This window comes from Cryptomeria japonica, chromosome 11 (genome assembly GCF_030272615.1).
Source record: "Cryptomeria japonica chromosome 11, Sugi_1.0, whole genome shotgun sequence".
NCBI lineage: Eukaryota > Viridiplantae > Streptophyta > Pinopsida > Cupressales > Cupressaceae > Cryptomeria > Cryptomeria japonica.
Window position 1 is genome coordinate 714,655,115 of NC_081415.1, and position 21,435 is coordinate 714,676,549.

The window sequence follows — 21,435 nt, forward strand, 5'->3', positions numbered from 1 at the left end:
ACTATTAAAACCTGGCCAATAAGATTAAAACTTGGAATTAAAAAACTGCTAGAACCTAAACATTTGTACTTATAAAACTTGCAACTTCTGATCAAACAAAATGTTTAGCAAGCTTGAGAGGTTCAAAAATATGTGCAATACTTTCCAGCAAAACACGGGGATGAAACGAGTAAGAAAAGACAGAATTATCATCAAACAAATAATACAAATGTAGAACTGCTTAGAAAATTTCACACACCTGCATAAAGCCAAAAATAATGAAAAATGCCTTATTTGCAATTAGGATGCTTTTTGCTACTCTGATACAGACATAAGAGCTGTAGGCTAGCATAAATCTACCAAGCCAGCATTTAAAAACCACAGATATTACGGCGGCAAGGAACTAATAGCAGAAACATAAACAAAATAATGAGCAGTCTTTTATTAATTACATGAAATCACCAATATAACAATAAATGTAAGCAGAATTCATGCAAAATTTAATTTGCTTTGGATTTAATTCTATAAAGATGTCTTTTTATATAAAGTAATTTTCTCATGCAGCTGACCATAAGATCTGGTCATGCTCTGAGATGCTTATTGTAAACTGCAAGTCTAGAAATCCAACAAGTAGTCAATTTGGTTATATAAACGACAGCCAAAAGAAAATGTGCCTCTTAGCATCGCCTTACTACTTGAAGACACCACTAGTTGATGGAATCACTCGCACATTATTCAGACCCAGTTTTGCTGTTAAATCTTCCACAGAAACTTTTGAGACATCCATGCGAACCCCAATATCAGTTGCATATCGGCTCAAGCAATACGTGCCAATTGCAACTACAGTAATTCCAGTTATATTAGTTGTCAGAAACCCCAAAGGAGATGAAAAGACAGCAGCAAATGGAGCACCAAGGATTGATGCTGCTTGACCACTTCTTCCAATAGGATTCCGATCAATAACAAGCAAGCCAGTTTTACAGTAAATTGCAAAGTCTTCGCAATTGTTTTTAAAAATGTTATAGCATCCAAAACCATTTTCACGCAAGTAAGTTGCACGATGTACAACTGTCTCTGGTGGGTCTGATTCTGCAAGAGTACAAGTTCCACCTCGAGCTTTTGCAAGAAAGAGGGCAGGGCTGACAGAGTACTCAAAGCGATACAGGGCCCCTCCAGCAAGGAAACAATCAAGACAAGAACACACTACTCCATTGCTGTCTTGTTCATGATTACATGCATGGCAGACAAAAGGTCTATTGGGAGGCCCTGAGCTGAACAGAAGTACGTCAAGGACGGTACCAGTCCCCATTTCCTCCCCTCTTCCCCTCGTGAAGTGAAGGATCTTATTATCTCCAATATATATACCTGAAAAACATCTCAAATTCTGATTATCATAGAAAACAGATTTAAACGATCTAGGGAATCTTCGGAATAAGTGCTTTAAAAGTTCAAGAAATAAAAATCTACGTAGAAATGCTTTCTTAATAGTACAGCTGCTGCATTAATAATCCATAAAGTATCAGACCTAAGCCAAGATAAAACATTATGATCTTGCAATATACAATAAATTCCGTACAGAAATAAATATCTAAAGGATTCCAAATTTCACACAAGATCGAAAAACAATTGGAGAATATTAATAAGCAGCTATAAAAGTATAAGCATGTTCGCAGAAAATATATACACATTTTCTTTTGCCTTCGAAAATACTTCTTATATCACAAAAATTAAAAATAAGTCTTACATGAATCATGAAAAACAGTTACAAGGAAAATCTCTCTATGTAAAAGTAAGGAAACCTTTACGGAACCAATTCCAGTGAGATTTAATGTTCAAAGATAGCTCCTGCTTGAAGAGTGAACTTGTCGGTGATGAACAGACAAGAATCATACTCAAAATGAAACTTGCATCATGCTTTCCCAAGGAAGCTCATTGAGGCCAATCGGACAGTATGCTAAACACTTTTGATATTGCAAGTAATCATCCAAGAATCTCCTGTCAGAGCTCCTCATCAATACATAAGAGTGTTGAAGAAATGGAATTCAGCCAAAGCCACTCCCAAACAATTGAGCTGTAAAGCATCTCTAAAAGATGTGATCAATTGTCTCCTCTCGCTTAATATGGGTAGAGAGTGATTCCTACCTCACCCAACCTTTCCTGTAACAGTTAGTCCTCGACAATCACAAACCACCCCAAAACTTTGGGCTTGAAAGATGTCCTTGCAGACTTAAATCTTCATAATGCTTTACTTCCAGATCCTTGGTTCACCACTACTTATTCAGACATGGGACAAGAGTTATTGTGTTACAGGATTTGATTGTGCAAAGAACAAGTTTAACCATATAAAAAAATCTACGAGGCCAAACAATTAACCATGTTCCCTTCTTAAGTATTCAGTCAATGACTTTAGAGATGAATGAAAAATCAGGACGTAACAGAAAGAATGCTATAAATAACTTCCTGGACAAAACCTTGAATAAACCAGTGCAGTTGTTTAGCAAAATTACTATCACTTAAAGAAGGTGAAGTGCAGATAAGCTACATTAGAAGAGATCTCTCAAAAAAAATCTGTAAAACCATTTTCAACCCTCTTGAGTGTATCGTAGTAATTTATAGCCACCATGAATCCCGTCTTAATGTGTTCCATAAAGTCTATTCTATGTTTCATGCGCATTAGCCTGTTTAATATTGTTTTCAGTTCCTGATGACCAGACGTCCTGAGTTATTTGTATTCATCAATCTCTTGTTACTGGTTAGCTCATTATAGCTTATGTATATAGTGCAAGATGAAGATGTTCAGATATAGCTCTGCAACACAATGCAAATAATTACACGTAAAATTAAAGTCTCAACAAATAGTCTCCAAAAATTCTATCTTGTAAACACCATGGAATTATTCCAGGCTCTCCTTTGTCCATCTTATTTTATTCAATGACTGCTTACAACCATCATAAGATCAATGACACATGATAGAGAGTGCCAACTATCTCAAGATTCCTTCCAAGTGGGGTGCCATTTTCCATGTGGGCTCATTATTTACAATAATTACAAATACTAAATAATTCTACTAGGCCTAGGACTTGCAAGGTGTACAACACCTAGTCCTAATTAAAAAATCCCAGGCAAAAGTAAGAAAATTATTCATTTCTTTTTATCTATGTTACCAAATTAACCAAAAACCTAAATTTACTCAGGTGCAATTCATTTCAAAATCAGAATTGAGTTTGATTCGCTTGTAAATTCATCAAAAGCACCATTTTTTTGTGCATGGATTCGTATAGAATTGTTCGTAAGCATACTTGGGCAATCCCAATTATGTTGAGGCAATTCTAGGGCAATTCAAACAAGTGACGATTTCGATGTGTTTTGTTTGACTTTTGATCATCGTTATTGCACCCTAAACTAACAGTAAGTGACAATTTCAATGTGATTTGTTTGACTTTTGACCATCAATATTGCACCCTAAACTAACAGTTATTTTCACTTGTGTTTTGTTTGACAAGTAATAGGGGAAAAAATAATGTCTTTTGTTTGACAAGTATGCAGAGCCACAATAAGATTCACAATCACCAGAGTAAGTGGTGCCACAATAAGCAACACTGCAAATTCTCTTTGATTTTGCAATCATTTTCAGTTTTGAGGGAGTTAGGTAGCTAACATACTTTTACTAGGAATGGGGGTGTTTGTGGTTCTTCTAATCTACCCATATCATCTAATGCCTAAGCTACCAATCTTGGTACCGGTTCAAGTTCATGTTCAGGGGTTCAGTTTGCAGGTTTGGTCAAAACAATTTGGGGGTTGGATTTGTTTTGGGTTCATTCATACTAAAACATATAAAAATTAGAAATATATACATATTTGCAGCAATAATTAAGTTCAGAATACCACATAGCATCAAATATTGTATAATAAACAAAACACCATAAAAATTATAAATATTTCAATGTCAATTAGTCAAACTAGAATGTCATGATATATATTACATATTAAAATTAACAAATAATAATGTCAAGTGTCAACAATCAGTCATCACTAATCAAGCATCATCATATGGGTCTTTCGAAATATAATCATTGCCATCAATATCAGATGATGTAGGTACTAGTATATTAGAAGAACCACAAATTGTGTCACTGGAATTGGCATTGGCACTAGGAATAGCACTGACACTAGCACTCTCATGCTTGCTAGTTGGCTCATCTTCAACATCAAGTGCAGCAACTTGAGAAGTGGAAGATTCGAAGTCAATATGCTTTGGCTCGATATCCCACCATATTGTGTCCTCTTGTTTGTAGCCACTTTGTTTGTGTGAAGGAGACACAAATTCGAATGCACATACACTTAGTTGATTGCGCTTTACAAAATAAGTGAACGAGTATGTGCTCCAATTCCTCTCATATGTAGATGAACTAGCAACCTTTTAATTCAGAATTAGAGAGCAGTTATAAAATTAAAAAAAAATAAAATTATAGAATATAAATGGCTTAAAAGCTAAAAGAATCTTTTTATAAAACTTGTGATAAAATTTTGATCCCAAGAGGTTGTAGGCACGTGAATCATCAGCCATGGAAGTACACCACCAACTATGAGCATCGACCTTAAACTTGTCATGAAGAGAATAAATACTGAATTCGTTGGAGTGTATGAAATCCATGAATACAATCCTAAATTTCGCATGTTAATATCAATGAATAGTCTACAAAGTGCTACCTGGTACCCTTGGCTTAATTTTGGGACTCAATATCTCTATATGGAACAATCCTCATTGAAACATAAAAGAGCTCAACACTATAATATTTGGGACTCAATGCAAATGCAAGATGTAACGAAGTGGTCATTTTGTTCCATCTCTCTTCAATAATTTTTTGCAGTACAACCTATTCAAAAATAAAAATTAAAAAAATATAACTAAATTTTTTTACTAAAGCAAAACATATTTATAAAAAGAAAATTATTGCTTCACTTATCTTCAACAAGTTCAATTTCAAGAATATTTTGAATATGCCTTGTGACATATGGTGGTTGGTGATGAACATTTGGATATATCTTCAGCCTCAACATACACTTGTTTGATCCAATCAATTTTCGTGCCTTTTTTTGTAGCATAAGGTTGAGGGAGCGGACAACACAGGGTGTCCAAAAGATGTGTGAATAACACTCCTCAACCCATAAACCAACTGCTCTACAATTTTGGCATTGTCTATTATGAATTGAACAACATTTTGGGCCCCCACTTCCTCAATGGTTGTCACAAGAATGCTAGCAAATGCACCATCCTTCACCACCTCTTCACAATCCACTTCTCTCAAAAAAATTGCTTTAGGGTACAATGCAACAACATTGATCAATGGTAAATTTCTCGCATCCTTGCATTCATCAGAAATGGACACCCTTGTTTCAATCCACGAATCCCATTCGATGACTCCTCTACAAACTTCACCCCTTTTTCTAATGCAATGCTACACTCTTTTTCAAAACTTGGGCCATTGTGTCCTTTTGGAGCCTCATTAATTGCTTTCACCATTTGTTGCCAATATGGTGAGCAAACGACCTTGAAAGCCAATCCATTTGCATAGAGACATCTCACTATGTGTTGATTGTAAAATTCTCAAGGCTCATTTTGAAATGCCATTTCCAAAAATCCCTTTGATCTCTTATGTGTAAAGGTCACATGTTCTTAAGGTGTGGCAAAAAATGGGTAGCTTTGTATATGATAAAGATTGGAAGGCATTAGAAAGGGTTTCATTTCTCGAGAGCCTTTCTTTAACAAAAGATGATTTGATTTACAACCCACTACTTGATCTATTTTTTCTTGCTCATTAATATGTGCTATGATTTGTGTTGTTGGAATGGGCACATTTTTCCTTGGGAAAGCTTTGATGCCTACTCCAAGGATGAGACAAATGGCCTTTCACTTGACTATATAAGCTTGAATACCTAACATCACACCCATTGCAAATCCAAACATAATACCCCATCACTTGGAAGTTGTTGTACATTATCAAAATATTTTCAAATGGGAGAATTTGGATCTATCTTGAGGTGGGATCAGCCCATGGAGCTAAAACTGGTTTCCATTGTGATCCCTATGACAAAAAATTCAATAAATAGCACATTTGAAGAATTAAAACAAATGAAAAGAAAAAGCACATATACAACTTAAATCATTTTTAAAAACTAAGCATGTGTTAGAGATTCATAGCTGAATGAAAACAAAACAAAAGAGTTCATTTGTCAAAACGAAATGCACCAAAAATAACCATAAACTTATAAAAATCTTTCTCTATTATCTCCTTGGCAACAAATGGGTTCTTGCAAATGTGTAGGAATGGTGAATCAACCACTTTGGAATCTTCACCAATCAATCTTCAACTCTATTCGTGCAATGGCAAGCAAGAATGATAGTTTAACAAGGATGAATGACATTTTTGTTTTGCATTCACAATAAGGGAAATGACTTTGTTTTTGTCCTCAAAATGTCTTGGAATCCATGTTTTAGGGTTAAAGGTACCATTTTTGTGCATGTGATCGAAGTCAAATGCCAAATTAGAGAATAAAAATTAAAAATAAGCCAAAATCTTGACAAGTTAGCACTGGTAGGATTGGTTGGGTGTGAAATTCAACCTAGGTTCGCCCAAGTTTGGCTCGAATGGACCCACAAGGCTTGGATGGAACCTTGGACAGCTCCCAATGTAGACCAAACCTAGACTTGTATACAGGCTGGATTGGACTTGAACTAATGGACCCTAGGGGCCGAACTGGTAACATAGCATTAGTCATAATGTTGGTCTTGATGAAGACCCATATGATGCTAATTACTAATTGTATTATTTTAATATTGAACAATGAATATCCATCATGACATTCAATTTTGACAAACTGGTATCAGATTAGTAAAATGAATTCTAATTTTGTAATTTTATGGTAGTTTTGTTTATTATATGTATGATATATGATATTCTGATCTTAATTTCTAGTTTTAGGCTGCAATTATGTATATATTTATGATCTTTATATGTTTTTGTACAAATGTACCCAACTAATGGCATACTATACCATACCCAATTTTGATTCAGCAACTTAGCCTTTAACCAGAACCTCTAAGGATGAGTACAGAGAAAGAGTACAAGGAAACCATGTCAAAGCTATGCAAAAAATTACATTGCATGAATTGTTATGTAATTAGCTCGAAAAATCCTTAACAATTGAAAAGCTGCACTGCTCCCTTTATGTAATGTCTCCACTTTGAAATATAATTTAATAATGAATAATAATAATAAAATTAAAATACAAAAGAATAAAAATTAAAATTAAAATAAAATATAAAAGAATATAAATAAATATAATTAAAATTTGATTAAAGTTAATGAATGGTGAAAAGGCATGAAATGATAAGTTGTGACTTCCCCAAAAATGAGGTATAAAAGGGAGAGAACTCATTTGAACAGGGGATAATTTGGGAATGCGAAGTGCAGATCTGATCTAAATAAGAAGTGCAGATCTGATTGTGAAAGGTTGTGTCCCTTTCAAAGGGCACAAATAATGAAGAGTTGAAATCTTTCAAAGGGTGCTAATGGTGAAAGGGTGTGTCTCTTGCCAAAGGGCATACATGATGAAGAGGTGTGACCTCTCCCTCACATTGAAAGATATAAAGGAAAGGAATCAAAAGCATCCAGTGACATCACCATGGATCAGATCAGATTGGAATTGTTATTAGTTACAGGCAGTGACATCCTTGTTCTTGCTGGTATGCATGGGGATGTGCTTAATATGCATACTTAATATATGAAGCTTGGTAATGTTCTTATGCAGAATTTAATAGTAATATTAATAAAGACTGCAATATGTATGACAATCATACTTAATTTCATATGCATTCATAGTGTACAACAAGACATCGACATATTTACAGTCCCAAGCTCTTAACTAGTTCTAATTCCTTTTTCCTGAGGAGTGGTGTGATGCTGTTAGGGAGAGGCGGAGTAAAACCATCTCATGATAGATGAGCCCCAAGGGTGAAAGAACTCATGATGCTCCTGAAATCTGGGTTGTGGGCCCTGTTGATGTGTTTTTTACGCACATGCAAACATAGAATAAAATACCCAAAAGTATCTTCTCCTCTCTTGAACATAGTCTCTCAAATGCTGAAGATTCACACAAGGATCATTTGAGACAACTCCAAGGTTCCTAATATGTCGGGTCACGATGTGTGGATAAGCATAGTTGGTCGTTGTGATTGTTGTTTCTTCAAGAGGCCTTACATTGTACATGAATGCTTGAATTGCTGGAACTTTGATTCTATCTACTTGCGTGGAGAATAAAAAAGAGCAAAAGAGAAGGGTTTAGGAAGACTACGCTACTCCCAGGAATGTAAGAGAAGAGTGAATGATTCGATTGAATCCTACTGGGCAGGGTCTCACCATCAAACTGAACAGTTTGACACAAGCTCAATGCAATCTTCTAGGGTGTAATTCAAAGATGTTCAAATCATTATCATCAAACATTGATTACCATTCAAGTTAACGCATAAACAATGGATGTATAACAATTGAAGTTAAGCTTATACAATTTCAGTTGACCATGCAAGACGCACTTACAATCAGCAAGAGGCTAGTGGTATGGACAAAATGGATTCCACGCAAAGGCACTCAACAATTTTATCCATTCAATCTAATCAACATGAAAGTAAATGAGAAGTAGAAACCATAGGACTTGTTGAAATAACACATTTCACCATAACTTCAATGAAAAGAGTATTTCCATTTACAAGTCTTAACAACAATTCCTCCTTCTCCTAATATATTCTAATTGCTTGCTAACTGACATCTATCAACTATTGAAGCAATCACCGGCGAGGAGGGAACTCAAAGAGATCAATCCGGACCGGTCAGCAAGAGTAAACACAACGGAAGCACAAAGATATGGAGGCAATGCAGAACATATTGTTTTATTGCATGAAAACTGATTACAACCAACCGGTAACAATCGGTTTACAGCATAACCGGCTCACAGGCTTGGTAGAACATACAAAATAGGTCACAACTGGGACCTTGAATCTTAAGATCTATCTTCTACGCACAGTCTCGCTACTTGATTCTTCTATTCATTACATTCTAATGCGCAATTACAATTATATATATATATTGATCCAAAGGATCCAATCGGCCCAAAAAGGGATCAAAACCTGAAGAACAAGACCTAATGTGTAAAATAAACAAGATCGGCCTCCGCCAACAGATTCCTCCGGAAAATCCAAAGGGTGAAATGTAGATCGCGGGAAAAGGTCGGCCACACACCAAGGAACATCAGAATCAACGCCCAAGGCTTCGCAAGCTTCGGAAGGGGTTCCGGTAGATCACCAAAATAGGTCCAGGCAACCGGTAACAAGAATTGTCAACTAGTAACAGGAAATTGTCAAGGAAACCGATAGCGATATCTTGCCGGAAAATGATCCAAATGTGATGCAATCAGGAAATAAGAAAGATGATCAAGTCTTCAAGTAGAATCCAACTCCACAGGATCTGGTGAGCCAAAACCGGGACACACAGAAAGAAAAGCTGAAACTGCAAACAAAAAGCAAAACAAAAAGAAAATGTTTTTGGTTGATGCAAGATTGCTATGAACCGGGGATGCTCCTGCATCAACTATTCACTGTTGACTCTAAACTATTATATTCTCTATTCTATTGACTCTTAACTATTCTCTTAACCTTTACAAATGAAGAGCTTGAGCTTTATATAGAGAGCTCATTACAATGAGTGGCCAAGATTGAACCCCATCAATGGCCAAGATTTTACAATGACACCCTAATTAGGGTTTGTTACAACAAACTTTATTCTGGCCAATGAAATAATTACAACATTTTGACACATGTCACATCTCTAGAGCGTTTAACCAATAGATAGTGGGGGTAGGTACATTGGAGTTTGTGCCCCCATGGGTGAGCTTGGTTCATTGAATCGAGACATGTTGGTGTAGGACTTCCTCTGATTGGTGGGGTAGTGATTGGGATGCCACCTCAATTTGCACCTGTAAACCTCATTCATCATCATGAATGAGTATTGAGCAATATCTCTTGATACTCAACATTATTCACTTGCTCAAAGCTTGGTGTGATGATGATCAAGTTTGACCTTCTTCGCTCGCTTGCCCATCTCACCTTGAGGTGATTGTATGACCTCTCTTCTTTATGAAATCTTATGAATATCCTGAAGTCCTTGCACAGTCACCTTTCTTGGTATCATTGTGCTTGTCGGTGAAATCCTTCTTCTTTTGAATGTCATGATTGCCTTGTGTTGTGTTCCATCTTGGTGTAGTCTTGAATGTGCTTCCTCACTCTCGATTTTGATTCTTCAATCAGACCTGGAAAAGAAGACATTTTGAATCATATTGATGAAATAACAAAATTAACTGAATCAATACACTCTCTATCACACTAAAAGAAGGATTTCAGACTTTATGAGTGCAAATGGAGGAAGTTCCCTCCTACAAGGAGCAAAGGAAGACGTATTCGCTCCTGAGAGGGAGCAAAGGAAGACATATTCGCTCCTGATAGGGAGCGAAGGAAATCTTCATGTACTTAGCCAAATTTTGCCCTTTCAACTTGCAACTGACCTTCCTTACCTACTTTGCTCAAATTGACATGACTCAACCTCTTTCCAACCTAAGGAGGGAGAAATGACTCTACCATTGCCTAGCCACTTGAGAAAGTGCACTTCTTCAAACGAAAGGCTAATAGAAAAAGAGCTTACTACTACCAACAGCTAAGCTAAGAAACCTAACCTAAAAAGCGAAAAAAGTGGGGGTCCCCATTTGCAATGGGGTGATGTGTGAATAAGTCATAACAAGCCCCAAAGGTGAATGGACTGAGGTTCCGGTAATGTGGGCTGCATTAGGGAGATGATATCATCGCGCCCTAGACAAGCAAGTCTCCCATCTAGGATTAGAAATTAGAAGGGGATTAAGATTAGGCCTGAATAAGGACAATGCCTAAGTGTACTATGAGCAACCCTAGTCATTAATTCGTAATTATTGTAACATGGTAGGTAGTAATGTATGTTTCCCTTTGGGAATTGACAGCCTATAAATAGGGGACATTACACTTTACAACTAAGAGAAAATCTCCAAAGGTTCTTAAAATGATTCTTTGATACATTGGATAAACTCTTAATACAGATATTTACATGATGTATAAGTGGAAACTAGAAGCACCATAGAGGACGAAATCACACACACACTATCAAGCTGATCAACAAAGGGGAAAACAAGGACAAAAGCTCACAACAATGACAGGTAAGCTTGTTTAATTATCATAAAAGATAACAGCCAAGGTTTAGGCAATGATGATCGAAAAGATCAAGTCTAAGTTCGTTCAATCATTCAGGTCCTAGGGTTTCATGTTTGTTAGAGTGTTGGCTTGGAGCTAGGAGATAGAGTTTGAAACTTCTTGGTGGGTTATGTTGCAAACGGGGTTGTTATGTTGGTGGTGAATGATCAGAGATAGAAAGGGACATCTCTAGGAGTCGTTAGAACAAATTTCAGACCTTAGAACAACTATGAAAAGTTGAAAATTCGTTTTGGCAAATTTCCTGCTTGTCACTGGTGGTGAACACACAATTTCCCCTATGGAACATGAGTTTGCCTTGACAAGTTTGTTAACTGCTGTGGCAAATGGCCATTTGCCCCCACTAGAACGAGCAAGGTCATCACAATGAGGACAAAACATGGAATTCAAAGATCTCTCAGCATTTGGTCTTCTAATCGGTGTTTGGTTTCCATTTTTTGTGTACGGGAGACTCAAGGAAGGTCATATATTGCTTCTCCACAACTTGTTGGCTATCATAGTAAGGGGGCGGCAGTCCATTCTTTGGCTGTTGCAAGTATGTTGTAGCTAGTCTTTTTATGGTGAGAGTAGTTGCACATGTATTAGAAGCTCCAAAAGTCTTGTGTGATGTCACAGATGTTATGGTGGCATTGTAAACATCTCTAATCAACCTTTGTGATAGTGGAACGGGGATAATTTTCTCTCTAAAGCTGGATTTTTCACCAAAATAGGATTCTCTCCAAGGGAAATAGTGCTTCCAGCTTATTGTGTATGTTTCCTATCTGTTATTACTGCATGTTGAGAAGATCTATATTTTCTTATGTATGCTTGTCTTATTTAGTTTGATATCCATTATTTGCAGTTAAAAGTGCATATTGAGTCTTGTTAAGTGCTAATGACAAAGCGAGGAATATCTTCCCTAAGTATAAATCACATGAAGTTCATGCCTGTAGTTCAAAGTATGGTGCATCTTGGGCAATTTGGCTTCCCTGAAGATCAACGCATCATATTTCTTTGTGCTATTGGTCACATATTAATGGGAAGCCAATTCAAAGTAATAAAGCATCTTTAATGGCCATTCATTCTTAATATGCTTCATTTGAGCTGGAGGAAAAAGGCATTCTAATAGTGAAGATGCTCTTCAATAATGCCTCTGAAAGAATAGTGGTCAGCATTTCTCTTTCAAGTGCCTTCATTGTTCAGCAGTCATTCCGCTCAGGTCCTCTCACCTCAAATCTTTGTCTTCGCAGCAGATAATCACAGGTACATGTTTGATAAAGCTCAATTAGGTGGAGATTTAAGTGGTGACAATAGTATAGTCAATGCACATTTTGCAGATGATTTACTTCTCTTTGCGCACTGGTAGAGCAGTTGAATACCATCACATCCATTTTCCACCATACTGTGATTCCTAAAGATCCCTTTTATCCGAGGCGAAAACCGTCTTCACACGTCATGTTGATGACAAGTGCCTAGAGTGAATTAAATCCAAGTGTGTTCAAATCACATAGGGGAGACAAACAAATACTTAAGCATTCCCTTTGGCATTAACGTCTCTTGCAAAGATATGTGAGACTAGGTGCTTAATACAGTTCAGCAGAATTAGAGCTTCTACCACATTAAAAGCCTTGCAGTAGCTGGAAGAGTTCAAAATTCAAATTTAGCAAAGTCCTGGTCACCACACAAAAGTCTCCCTCTTGTCATATGCTCTCTAGTATCACAGCCATTTTCATGATATATGGCTCTCATTCTTAGCTTCTTAAGCATTCCCTTTGGCATTAACGTCTCTTGCAAAGATATGTGAGACTAGGTGCTTAATACAGTTCAGCAGAATTAGAGCTTCTACCACATTAAAAGCCTTGCAGTAGCTGGAAGAGTTCAAAATTCAAATTTAGCAAAGTCCTTGTCACCACACAAAAGTCTCCCTCTTGTCATATGCTCTCTAGTATCACAGCCATTTTCATGATATATGGCTCTCATTCATGATAGCTGGAAGAGTTCAAAATTCAAATTTAGCAAAGTCCTGGTCACCACACAAAAGTCTCCCTCTTGTCATATGCTCTCTAGTATCACAGCCATTTTCATGATATATGGCTCTCATGTCATATAACTTATAAGTGAATAAATAGTTATTAACTTATAAGTTATATGACATCCTTTAGCAGTTGTAGACTTAATCTTCAAATGTAAGGATGAAAGTCCTCATCACAGCAGCATGTTCCATTCATTTAATAAGCTTGATCTATATTGAAGCCACAGATCATTGAACTTGAAGAAAATTTGGAGGTTTATAATTGTTGATGTGTTTTTCATGCACATGCGAACACAGAATAAAATACCTAAAGGTACCTTATCCTCTCTTGAGCAAAGTTTCCCGACTGCTGAAGATCTCGCCGAAGGATCAGTCAAGGCAACTCCAAGGTTCTTGTATGTAGGATCTCTACGTGTGGATAAGCTCTTTGTGGTATGATGTGATTTTGCTGGAATCACAAGGGGACTTACACTTGACGACCTAAACGTCTGATTTGCTGGAATCACGGGTCCTATTAACTAACTGGAAGATAAACAAATGACAAAAGATGCAGGGTTCAGGAAGTCTACTCTACTACCTAGAATGCGAGAAGATGGATGAACGACTAGGTGGAGTCCTACTGGGCTGGGTCTCACCATCAAGTTGAACAATTCAACACCAACTCAGTGCGATCTTCTGGGGGATGCTTCAAATATATTCAAATCGGACACCTTCAGATACTGATCATCATTCAAGTTAATGCATGAGCAATAGACGTGTAACGACTTGAGATTAAGCTCATTTTATGCCAGTTGACCACGCAGGGCGCACTTACAATCAGTAAGAGGCTAGTGGTATGGATTAGACAGATTCCACACAGGTGCATTCAACAACTTCTTTCATTCAATTTAATTATCTATCATCTAAAATGAAGATTCAACAAGAGACCATGCATATTGCAACGAAACGACATATTTCACCATATCCTCAATGAAAAAGAAGTCTTTACAATTGAGGCAACAATGTCTTGTCTTCTCTTCCTAGTCTACTCTAATTGCTATTCTACTACTTATTCACCTACTATCAACTATTTACTAACTATTCTCTATTAGCTAACCATTGACTAACTATCAACTATTGACTAACTATTAACTTTTACAAATGAGGAGCCAGGACTTATATAGTGCCCTCGATACAATTCAATGGCTTAGGTCAACTTGAGATCAATGGCCGAGATTTTACAATGAAAACCTGTTGACGTGTATTTTGTACACTATCAAACACAGAATAAAATACCTAAAGGTACCTTATCCTCTCTTGAATAAAGTCTCTGATTGCTGAAGATATCGCGAAAAAGGATCAATCAGGATGACTTCAAGGTTCTTGTATGTAGGGTCTCTACGTGTGGATAAGCTCTCTGTGGTATGATGTGATTTGCTGGAATCACAAGGGGACTTACATTTGATGATTGAACGTCTGATCTGCTTTGAATATTGCTGGAACACAGGCTCTTACTAGCTTTGACTTGAAAAAAGGAAAAAAGATGAGGGCGAGGAAAGGATCTAATCCTAACACTAAGAATGTAAGAGCAATGATTGATCTTTGATGAAATTCTAACTAAGTCTTGTTTTGACATCATAGGAACATCTCCACAAGGTTAGTGCGATCTTCGAAGGAAAGCTTTATGATGTTCAAATCATCACTGCAGGCATAGACACCATCAGGTTGATGCATATCAATGAAGAAGCGACAATTGAAGTTAAGCTTAAGCTGAATGATTCCAGTTGACTACGCAAGGCAAGTTTGCAATCAACAAACTGCTAGTAGTATGGATATACGAATTTCACCATCAATCAAGCACATTTCTTCCACTCATCTAATCATAAAATCAAACATGAGAAGTATAAAGACCATGCAAATTGTCGAATCGACCCATAAATTTCACCATTTCTTCAATGAAGTTACAAGTCTTTTACAACAACATCTTGGCAACAATCTTTGCCTTCTCTCTCTACTCTACTCTAATTGCTATTCTATCAACTTCTAACTACTCTCTATCTACTAACTGCTTCCAACTGTTTCCAACTCTCTCTAATTAGCCTTTACAAATGAAATGCCAGGGCTTATATAGTGCCCACAATACAATTCGATGGCCTAGATCAATTCGAGATCAATGGCCAAGATTCAACAATGAAAACCCTAATTAGGGTTTGTTACAACCATTACATAACATTTAATGCTTGACCAATGATAAAATTGTATTGCTTGGACACATGTCCTCTCTGAAAAATTCCACCAATGAATAACCGGGGTAGGTACATCGGAGTTTGTGCCACCTCCCATGAGTTAGGTACATTGAATCTGGACATGCTGAGGTGGAACAATCCGACTGGATGAGCGATGACTGGGATGCCACCTTGTCTGACACTTGTAACTTGGTAAATATTCAACTTGGTGTTGTTGAGAAGCTAGCTTTAATTAATTCATCTGGAACTATCTGCTTCTTCAACGAACCCTTGTTCTAACTTCTTGTGTCCTTGATGTGCAGGATGATTATTGTACCTCGCCTTGGAATGCTGGATTAGAAGAGGTCGCCCTTGTCGATGCTAGGCTGGATCGAAGAAGGTCGTCCTTGTCCTTGCTTGATCGTCCTTGATCTGGCTTGATTTTCCAACTCCGGGATCTCCATTTGATGCCTACACAACATTTCAAAATTAGTAATATATCTTGAAATCTACAAATTAAACTTTAAAAGGAAGATTCAAGATTTTAATTTAGGAAACCTCATGATAAATCTTGAGTTATCATTTCCTAATTTAGGATTTTCAAAGCAAAATTTAAATCTTCAAAAATGGTGCCAAGGTGATTACGCCATACCTCCACTTGGGAATTAATTCTAAAAAATGATGCAAAAATAGGAGAATTCGCTAGGCAAAATGTAGATCAAGACTCCCTTTAGCAAAATGCGCCCCCTTTAGCTTGGAAAAGAACTCCATCTTCCACTAGCTTCTTCAAGATCTGGAAATTCGCCTTCAAATACCTTCAAAACATCTGGAATTTATCCTCCAATCTAGCAAGAAATACGCCTCTCCAGTAGCCTTCAAGATGAATTTCGCCCTTCTTAGTCTCCACTCCTGGTAGAAATTCACTCCTCAAATTGCTCTTCCAAATCGCACTTGAAATGATGAGTGAATGATTTGAATAATGAAAAAACATGACTCAAATATATAGAGCGCTCACCATTTTATTTCCATGGGCCGACTTGGAAAAAATAGGCCAAAAGATAAATAAAAATTAATAAAAGAAGAGGCTGACTTGATAAAAACATTAAATAATACCCCAAGCGCTCCAATTTTATTTTATTTTATTTTTTTAAAATAATAATAATTAATTTTAAATGCCTTTATAATTAAAAAATTCGATTTTTTTAGGCTCAAAATTAATTATTAAATACCATGCGCTTTTATTAAATGCCAAAAATATTTCAAGGTTTTATTGAATCTGGCATTTAATGTAATTTGAAGGATATTTGGCGCCCAAGCATGGAAATAATGGTTATTAACAAGATCGCTCTAGTCCCTTGGTGAGGGACAGGAGCGATCTCATTCTAGACCTCACACTTCTTGTTTTTTACGTCCAAGACCTCATTTTTGACGTCCAAGATGGCATTTTTACTTAGAATTTCGAGTTCAATTTATTCGATCTTTGAAATGAGTGCACTTTAAAGCATTTTCGCCTTGGTCCCTTGGTGAGGGACAGGAGCTATTTTGCAAATCCAAGCTTATCCGTCCTTTGTTAGCCTTCCAAATTATATTCAATGGATAAATCATGTTTTCCTTGGTCTCTTCAAATCATAAAATTGTCTTGATCCTGCAAGAACAGTGCAAATTTGAAATTCAAGCTCCGGTCCTTCAGTGAGGGACGGGAGCACTTTTGCAATTACAAGCCAATTCGTCCTTTGCTAGCTTTGAAAATTATCTTCGACGGATCGATTGCGTCTTCCTTCACCCACCTCAAACGTAAAACTTGTTTTTCTCTTGCCCGAATCTTGTCTTGAGGGAAAATCGCTCTGGTCCCTTGGAGAGGGACAGGAGCGCCCTAGCCAGTCACCTTGGTCCCTTGGAGAGGGACAGGGGCGAACTTGTTACTTAGGCCGATTTTCTTCATTGTGGCGTACTTAAGTTATATTCAACGGGCAAAACATACTTCCCTTGACCTCCTCAAATCGCGAAACCACTTAAATCTTGCAAGGATAATGCGAAATTGGAATTCAAGGTCCGGTCCTTCAGTGAGGGACAGGAGCGATTTTTGCTCTCAGGGCCAAATCTTTTTACTTTTCACTTCAAATTTCCTTCGCTGAGGAAAATATCATCTCTTTACACGCCATGAATAAAAGTTCGAGTCCAAACAAGGTCTAAAAATGTGTATATGAATAAAATCGCTCTGGTCCTTCAGTGAGGGACAGGAGCGAATTTGACCTTCTAGGCAAAAAACTTCATCATTTCACTGTCTTGTCTCGATGCTCTATTATGCTCATTTCGTCCTTCATTGTGTCTTTGATGTTTCAATTTGTCCAAACAAGGTCAGGAATGACTCCACTAAGCCTTTTCGCTGTGGACCCTTGGAGAGGGACAGGAGCGGTTTTCGCTCTGGATCCTCAGTGAAGGACAGGAGCGAAATTTGACTTTTTGAACTCTCTATCAGGATAAATGTTATATTCCTATAACATTTAAGTATAAGTGACATTTCCTTCTATCTTTCTTCCTTCTTATACTTTAAGTTATATTCCATATATACTTCAGGATGTTTGAGAGTGGTTTCAGACCTCCAGGAGTTATATTGCAAAATCTAGTTTTTGGAGGTTTTTCAGTTTCCAGACTTAGTCAAATTCAAGATCAGGACATTCCAGACTTAGCCAAATTTCAGGATCAGGACATTCAGACTTAGCCAAATTTTCAGGACATTCCAGACTTAGCCAAATTTCAGGATCAAGACATCACTCAAGCCGGACTTGCTTATCCATGTGATCACCTGGGCGACACTCAAAATGCAAAGGCTAGCTAACAAAACCCTAAAAGACCAAAAAAAACAAACCCTAAAAAGCAAAAAAGCAAGGGTCCCCATTTGCAATGGGGCGATGTGTGAAAACGTCACAACAAAACCCTAATTAGAGTTTGTTACAACAAACTCAATTCTGGCCAATGAAATAATTGCATTATTTGGACACATGTCTTCTCTAGAATATTCAACCAATAGAGAACCGGGGTAGGTACATCGAAGTTAGTGCCATCTTTGATGAGTCAGGTACATTGAATTTGGACATGCTGAAGTGTACCAACCCGACTGGAGGAGTGATGACTAGGATGCCACCTTGTCTTTCCTTCAAATGTTGGACTAGAAGAGGTCGTCCTTGATGAGGCTGGGCTGGAGAAGGTCGTCCTTGTTGATGCTGGGCTGGAGAAAGTCGTCCTTGTCCTGGCCTGGTCTTCTTTCATCTGCCAAAACAAACCAAAAGATGATTAAGGACACATGATAAATTCATTTCAACATAGCATTTTCAACTTAAATCATCAACAAAAAGATATTAACATGAAACTTGCCCAAGATTTTCTCTAGGAACAGACCCTATAAGAATTTCGCCCTGGACCCTCTGGAAGGGTCAGGAGCGAAATTCCAACTTTAGCTCAAAATTCACATTTTTGAAGGTCAAACATCTTTCCAAGGCATTCCAAATAGCGTTTCTCACCCTAGTCCAGGCCTGACTTAGCACAAAATTTGGAGAAAAGGATGGTTTTAGTGTTTTTCGCTCTGGACCCTTTGGAAGGGTCAGGAGCGAAAATCACTTTTCAGGACAAATTCTACCATTCAACTCACCTCCAAGGTCAAGGAAACTTCGCCTCACTCCTATCGAGGCCATAAAAAACCAAAAACTTGACTTGTCTTGCAAAGAAAGTAGGTGATCTTAGGATTTTCGCTCTAGACCCTTTGGAAGGGTCAGGAGCGAAATCCTTGGTTTGGGCTAATTTCCATCATTTTTCAACATCAATTAACTTCAAAAGGCAAGAAAATGTCTCCTCGCACCCATCCAAGCCATGAAAACCTAACGTTTGACTAGACTTGCAAGGAAAATAGGTGGTTTTAAGATTTTCGCTCTGGACCCTTTGGAAGGGTCAGGAGCGAAAATCACTTTTTGGCTCAATTCCTTCAAGTTTGATAATTATTGACCATTCAAGGACATGCCTAAGGACACCTCCAATCTTGACCCACACCAAACTTGGCATAAATTTGAGGGAAAAGATAGGTTTTGCAAAATTTCGCTCTGGACCCTCTGGAAGGGTCAGGAGCGATTTTCCCTTTCTAGCCCAAAATCATCATTCTTTCAATCCCAATCTTCTTTACAAGATACATTTCATCATTTTTCCTCCAAGGAACAAGGATTGAAGCCTAAGCAAGGTCAAAAAACTAGGTTTACAAGGAATTTCGCTCTGGACCCTTTGGAAGGGTCAGAAGCGAAATTTCCTTTCTAGGCTTGAAATTTCATCTTTTGTTGCTTTCCATCATTCCTCAAGGCAAGAATATGTTTATCCTTCCTCCAACATGCCTTGGACACTAAAGACTTGACCTAACAAGGAAGACAATGAGGTCCATGAAGATTTTCGCTCTGGACCCTTTGGAAGGGTCAGGAGCGATTTTCATGATTTGAGCTTGATTCTCCTTTTCTCCAACTCCAAACCACCTCAAGAGGTAAAAACATGCTATCCCACTTCCATCTACGCCATAAAAAACTAAGGACTTGACCTCCTCCAATGGAAAAATAGGTGTTTCTAGGAATTTCGCTTTGGACCCTTTGGAAGGGTCAAGAGCGAAATTCACTACTTGGCTCAAAATCCTTCACTTCTCAATGCTTTCAAACATTTCCAATGGCAAAAGATGTCCATCCTTCCTTTCAAGGTGCCTTGCAAATCAAAATTTGGTCAAACTATGGAAGAAATGAGTCTTAGGTAGATTTTCGCTCTGGACCCTTTGGAAGGGTCAGGAGCGAAAATCTCCTTCTAGGCTAGATTGCTCACTTTTCAAACTTCGAACCACCTCAAGAGGCAAAATTGGATCATTTTCCACCTTAGGAACAAGGTTTCAAGTCCATTCAAGGCAACAAATAAGGTTTATGATGAATTTCGCTCTGGACCCTTTGGAAGGGTCAGGAGCAAAAATCTCCTTTAGGCCAAAATCTTGCTCTTCAAAAATCCACCAACTCCATCTCAAGGCAAGATCAAACCAATTCATCTTCAAACACGCCCTAGAAACCAACACTTAGTCAAAATTGGGAAGGAAATGTGGACTACAAAGATTTTCGCTTTGGACCCTTTGGAAGGGTCAGGAGCGAAAATCATGATTTGGGCTTGACTCTTGACCTTTTCAACTCCAATTCTCTTTGGGAGGCAAACAAAGATCCTTCCTCATGCATCTCCACCTTGGTCCTGCCTTTGGCTAAAGGAAAAATGAGTGTTTTCAAGAATTTCACTCTGGACCCTTTGGAAGGGTCAGGAGCGAAATTCATGTTCTTGGCTAAAATCTTCACCTCATCCACCTTTACTCACCTCCTAAGGTTAGAACATGTCAAGACACCCCCAAACATGCCTAAGGAACTATGAAATTGGTCTCGACAAGTGATACATTGAGGTGTACAAGGATTTTCACTTTGGACCCTTTAGAAGGGTCAGGAGCGAAATTCCTAATCTTGGCCAAGATCCTGACTTCATTTTCACATTTCTTCATTCAAACAAGCATTTTACCTTTATTCAAGCCTGGGAATGCGTTAGTTCTAGGTTTTGGTCAAAGTAGAATGTCTTATGGAGAATTTCACTCTGGACCCTTTGGAAGGGTTAGGAGCGAAATTCGCTTTGGACCCTTTGGAAGGGTCAGGAGCAAAATTTGACATTTTGGTCTCTCCGTCAGGATCATTTTATGGAATATAACATTTAAGTAAGATATAAGGAAATGTCACTTATACTTTAAGTTATATTCCATATATACTTTCAGGATGTTTGAGAGTGGTTTCGGACCTCTAGGAGTTATATTGCAAAATCTAGTTTTTGGAGGATTCTTCAGTTTTCCAGACTTG

General features: G+C 37.7%; 1 protein-coding gene across 1 annotated transcript in view; it reads right to left on the minus strand.

Annotated features, from left to right (window-relative positions):
• Window positions 1–397: 397 nt before the first annotated feature.
• Window positions 398–21,435, minus strand: part of LOC131061316 (protein LEAD-SENSITIVE 1) — a 35,621-nt gene continuing 14,583 nt past the window's right edge. The window contains exon 2 of the mRNA XM_057994943.2: window positions 398–1,344. Coding sequence (XP_057850926.2) covers window positions 671–1,344 — 674 coding nt within the window. The 3' untranslated portion in view covers window positions 398–670. The remainder of the gene's footprint in view (window positions 1,345–21,435) is intronic.